The sequence below is a fragment of the Otolemur garnettii genome, unplaced genomic scaffold, assembly GCF_000181295.1.
Source record: "Otolemur garnettii isolate 467f Iridium unplaced genomic scaffold, OtoGar3 scaffold00006, whole genome shotgun sequence".
Taxonomy (NCBI): Eukaryota; Metazoa; Chordata; class Mammalia; order Primates; family Galagidae; genus Otolemur; species Otolemur garnettii.
The window spans coordinates 11,052,317-11,058,063 of NW_003852401.1; the positions used below are offsets into that span (position 1 = coordinate 11,052,317).

Consider the following 5,747-nt stretch of genomic DNA (forward strand, 5'->3'; position numbering starts at 1 on the left):
GGCACCTGCCACAACGCCCGGCCATTTTTTGGTTGCAGCCATCATTGTTGTTTGGCCGGCCCGGGCTGGGGATTCGAACCCGCCACCTTAGGTATATGTGGCTGGCGCCTTAGATGCTTGAGCCACAGGCGCCGAGCCCAATTATACATTCTTTATAGGTATAATATATTCGTGTAAATGGCTTTTCGTGCTTCATATCCAATCTAACACCAAAATTTAAACCTTCTTACATCACCATTAAAATAAAAAGAAGATTGTTTCGTATTTTTCAAAATAAGAATGAAAATTGAATGAATAAATAAATAAATTCCAAGGAATCTGGATATGATTTTTTAAAAAAAACAGAAATATGTTGTCTTATTGGGACAACAAGAGTATCTTTTCAGATATATCTAAAAGGTTTGGTGCAGTGACTCATTCCTTTAATCCTAGCACTCTGGGAGACAGGTGGATTGTTTGAACTCAGGAGTTCAAAATCAGCCTGAAGAAGAGTGAGATACTGTCTCTACTAAAAAATAGAAGAAATTAGCCAGGCATGGTGGCACATGCCTGTAGTCTCAGGTATTCGGGAGGCTGAGGCAAAAGAATCACTTGAATCCAGGAGTTTGAGGTTGCTGTGAGGTACGATGACACCATAGCATTCTACCCAGGGCAACAGAGTGAGCCTCTGGTCCCCCACAACCCAAAAAACCCGTGTGTGTGGGTGTGGATGTGGGTGTGTGTTGTATATCTAAAATATTAGCAAATCAGTTAATTGAAATTCATCAGAAGAAAGTACTATTCTAATAATATTTACCATGTTTTGTAAACATTTTACTTGACATTAATCTATTAGAATGTATTTTTGTATTAATTAATAACTGCATAAACGTAAATTGGTTCTCTAGTATTATAAATCCAGAATCTTAGAGAATATGTGATCCTTTATTTTTATTCTACTTGGCCAGTGTTTCTAATTTAAAGATTATTATAAATGATGTAAAACATTGTATTAGTGAAAGATTTTTGTTTACTTACCTTTGGGGGGGTAAGAGATTTTGATGATATCAAAACTTATTTTTAAAACTCCCCAGGCCCCAACCAATATAAAGCCTTTAACATGGCAGTGGGCACTTTTTATCAAAATGTTGAAAAAACAGAATGTCTCTGAACAGATGCTGATATTTTTCTCCTCCTTTATTTTTCAGGCCATCCGCTGCACACTGGTAAACTGCACGTGTGAATGTTTTCAGCCAGGAAAGATTAACCTGAGGACTTGTGATCAGTGTAAACATGGCTGGGTGGCACATGGTGAGGAAAATCGGGGCTTTTCTTTCTATTCTTGTTATGTTCATGTTAAGTGAGTGAGAGAGAGAAAGAGGGTGTGTGTGTGTGTGTGTGTGTGTATGTGTGTTTTGAGAGCAGGCACTGGCCTAAAGAAGAGAGGTTAGCTATGTTCCAAGTGATGGTTTACATTCAGCCCAAGGGTCTCAAACAGCATATTCTCTGTAGTAAGAAGTAAGGCTAGGCAGGCCAGTCTCTGCAAAAAGATGAAATGTTTATAGGACAGTTGGGCCTTGGGGTTCTTACTGAGCATAGGAGCAGCCAGCAAGCACCAGGCCTAATGGAAACTCAAACATACCACAGTTGGCCTTTTAGGGCCTGGACCTCAGAGGTAAGCTGGCAATCTCTCCCTGCTGAAGAACTCCTCAGTGACTGCTTACCCTTGTCACATGTATTAGGGGCTGAGTTTATCCCTCCAGATGTTAAATTTTGCATGGTCTAAGGTGGGCAAGCGAGTGAACGGGAACATTCTTTGGCTGGTATCTGAAAAAAAAATCTATAAATACTCCCCTTCAGTGTGCATTAGGTTTGGAGGTGGTCAATGTGATAGAGTGTGAGCTCTGTGTAGGGGTGCATTTTGGGTGGGATGGCCCAGAGGGAAAGATGTGAGCATTGAGGCTTTTTTTGCCAGGTTCCCAGAGCTGTTCTGTCAGTATGCCTTGACTAAGGATTCAGCATGTTCTTACGTATGGTTCACATTTATTGTGCTTAAGCAAAAGGAGACTTGGAAATAAGCAGATTTTTTTTAACCTCCTAGACTGCAGAATTTTAAAAGATAGGTAATGTTTATAAAAGAAATTCTGGCTTGAGATTTTTTTGACAGCCTAGGGTATTGGCTCTTAAGTGGACCTATTCTTCATTCCCAAGCAGTTCCAAACATCCAGTGGGTTGTATTTTTATAAATGTCATGTTATTCTAGCAAGATCTGAGGTAACAACACTAGGCTATGCCTTGAAATGCTTTTAATTTATCATGTACCTCGCTTGTTAGGGCGTGTGTGTTAGAGTTGTAGGGACATTTCAGCCATGTTTCTATGAGAGAGGGAGAGCAGTATGAGAGGAATACATCGGAAGGAGTGTGCTCCCACCATGTAGCCACAAGCACGTAATCCTTCATTTGCCCCTGGGGATGAAACTCCTTCCTGCCTCATTAACAACAAGGCCAAAATCTGTAACAGTCCAGTCTAGTCTGGAACAACAGATAGCTGCTGTTACTTCTGCAGCCGTTCTTCTTTCTCCTATATTGGTTTGGTAGGACTGGGCTGTCATAACATAATACCACAGGCTGGGTGGCTCAAACAACAGAAATTTATATTCTCACGGTTTTAGGGGCTAGAATTCCAAAATCAAGGTGTTGGCAGTGTTGGCTTCATTCTGAGGTTTTTTTTCCTGGTTTGTAGATGGCCACCCTCATATGGTCTTTTCTTCTGTGGGCTCACATCTGGGTGTTTCCTTGTGCATCCAGAGTTCCTCTTTTAAGGGCACTAGTCAGATTGGTTTAGGGCCTATTCTAAAGGGTCTCATTTTAATCACCTTTCTAAAAGCTCATTCTCCAAACATAATCAGATTCTAAAATACTAGGGGTTATGGCTTTAACATATGAATTTGGGGGGAATATAATTGAGCTCATAACATTTCCAAATATCCTTCTATGCCTGAAGAAGTATTGTTAGATAATAGGTACAGAGCTCATGTCCCAAGCCGTCAAGAATTATGAGGTCACTGATGGCAATGTGAGCATAGACTGTTCTTAGATCTAATCTTGGCCCTGCCACTTCCATGACATGTTACTCAAAATCCCTGGACCTCAGTTTTCTTATCTGTAAAACAGGATTAACAATACCTACTTTGTTAAAGATAAAATTGAAGGTTAAAGATAAAATATATAAAGCCTTTAATAAATGATATACATTTTGAAAAAACTAGACATTAGATACTCAGTAAAGTTTGAGGAGGTCAGTCATTAAACAAAGGGCTTTTATTTATTCTCTCATTTTTTTTCAAAGCTATCTTGTATTACCATCATCTGTGAGTCTTGTGAGTATAAATGTTGACTATGTCACCAGAGTTTGTTTTATCTATCTAACTTCCATGTGCATATTACATTAGTAGTGTAATGAAAAGAAAAATCAATACTTCTTCTTTCTTCCTGAACAACAGACACTATTCCTGACCAATGATTGTTTCAAAGACTTTCTGAAGAATGTGATTTTTCACCCACCTTGAATAAGATATTTCTGTTACACAAGACTGTGCTTCCCCTACTGTACTTTTAAAAGCTGTATGTTTGGGGGATATTAATTTGGGGCTTCTTAAATATAAGCCAAATGAATTCTCATTCTTTCCTTCAAAATTATCACCTTGACCTCTTTTCTCCCCCACAACAGGGATGTATCTGTATACAACTTAAAATACATACACGCAGGTATGCAAATCCCTGTTCATTAGGGCAAATATGACAATGAGGGGTTGGCTTCTAGCCTTCAAGTTGGCAGTGGAATGAGAGCACCCACTCTTTTTGCCCCTAGCATTTCAATTAATTGCTTCATTCCCTCCCCCAGCACAGAAACCCTGAAATCATGTCTCCAATTATTTCTGTTCAGAGGTGAAACACAGCAGGTTTTCTGGCTGCCTTACTTAGTACAGTGTCTTATGTATGGGGTGAGGAGGAAGTTACTTGGTTTTTCTAGTGTGTAATTTTTCTCCAAAGTACCCAGAACAGCATTAAGATTACTAGAATATATGTAACAGAATTGTCCCCCGGTAGCACTGAACATATTTTGCCTGTTATTGTACTATTAAAACTTTAATAACTGCTGCTAAAAAAAATAACCAAATGCCAAGTTGGTTATTTTTGGAATTTTTAGTCTGAGAGCAGTGGCTCATACCTGTAATCTTGGCACTTTGGGAGGCACAGTGGGAGGGTCACTTGAAGAAGTTTCAGACCACTCTGGGCAACACAGTGAGACCCCATCTCTTAAAAAAAAAAAAAGTTAGCCTGGCATGGAGGCATGTGCCTGTAGTCCTAGCTACTTCAGAGACTCAGGCATGAGGATCACTTGAGCCCCTGAGCGGTCAAGGTTTCAGTGAACTGTGGTAACACTATTACATTCCAGCCTGGGCAACAAAATGAGACACTGACTCTTTAAAAAAAAAAAGTTTTTAGAAATTCATTGACCTCTTTTGAATAAATGCCTAACTGTATCTCCTTTGTTCTTCAATTTATTCCTAAGATGTTGGATGTCAAGGGTCATTAGTACCATATATATGCACAGACATGTGTGTGTATGTGTACACACACAATTCTTACATACTCCATTGCCTTGCCAATTGCTTCACAAGCCTGTTCAACACGTTATTTATTTCTTTATTTATTTATTTTATCATTATTATTTTTTTGGAGACAGTCTCACTTTGTCGCCCTTGGTAGCGTTGCCCTCTTGCTTAAGCTAGTCTCAACCCATGAGCTTAGGCAATCCATGCACCTCGACTTCCCAAAGTGTTAGGATTACAGGCATGAACCACCACGCCCGGCCCTTGCTCAAATTGTTGACATTAGCTACTTTACAAAAATCTTGAAAAGGTATTTTAAAAATTTAAACAGCGTGATTGATTAATTCATTATACTATAACACCTGGGTTTTTAAATTACTTAGTGGAACATGTTACTATTCTTAAATTAGTTCCTTGAAATCTTTAGTACTATTGAGTTAAGGGGGGAAGAGGGTGACCCAAAACAGCTCTCTGAATACTAGTAGGTATTTCCCACTGAATTAATAACGATTTCCTACCTCTTTCCCCCATTAATGAATTTCAGTGCATTCACTGAGATTTGATTTCACTTTGATGACAGAAAGCAGGGCTTACTGAATTTAACTTTATTTGAGACAAACTTTTGGCCAGTCATGGTGGCTCATGCTTGTAATCCTGGCTCTCTGGGAGGCTGAGGCAGGAGGGCTGCTTGAGCTCAGGGTTCACAGCCAACCTGAGTAAGAGCAAGACCTCATCTCTACTAAAAGTAGAAAAATTAGCAGTGCATGGTAGCTCATGCTTTTAGTCCCAGCTACTAGGGAGGCTGCGGCAGGAGGATTGCTTGAACCCAAGAGTTCAGAGTTGTTTCAGGTTGCTATAAGGTATGATTGATACCATAGGACTCTACCCAGGGCAACAGAATGTGATTCTGTCTCCAAACAAACAAACAAAAAACCCTTATGTTTATGTGTATGATGGCTGTACCTAATCTGTAATAATTTAGTTGGTAGATAAATAAATAGCTCAGAATTTCTAATTTTATTATATTAGTGTTCTAAGGACTTTAGCCTATTGCCACTTAATTCACTTAACTGCTGTTATTTCTTTTCTCATGCTTTTCTTTCATTTACCTGAAATAATCTTAGTACATTGAAAAATAACAATAAAAATTTC

The 5,747-nt window shown here is 39.0% G+C and overlaps 1 protein-coding gene across 2 annotated transcripts in view; it reads left to right on the forward strand.

Moving 5' to 3' along the window:
* The window catches only part of BNC2 (basonuclin 2), a 301,545-nt gene that overhangs the window by 146,138 nt on the left and 149,660 nt on the right, over positions 1-5,747 (forward strand). For both annotated transcript variants that reach the window (XM_023508287.1, XM_023508289.1), the window contains one exon: positions 1,188-1,290. In XM_023508287.1, coding sequence (XP_023364055.1) covers positions 1,188-1,290 — 103 coding nt within the window. The remainder of the gene's footprint in view (positions 1-1,187; positions 1,291-5,747) is intronic.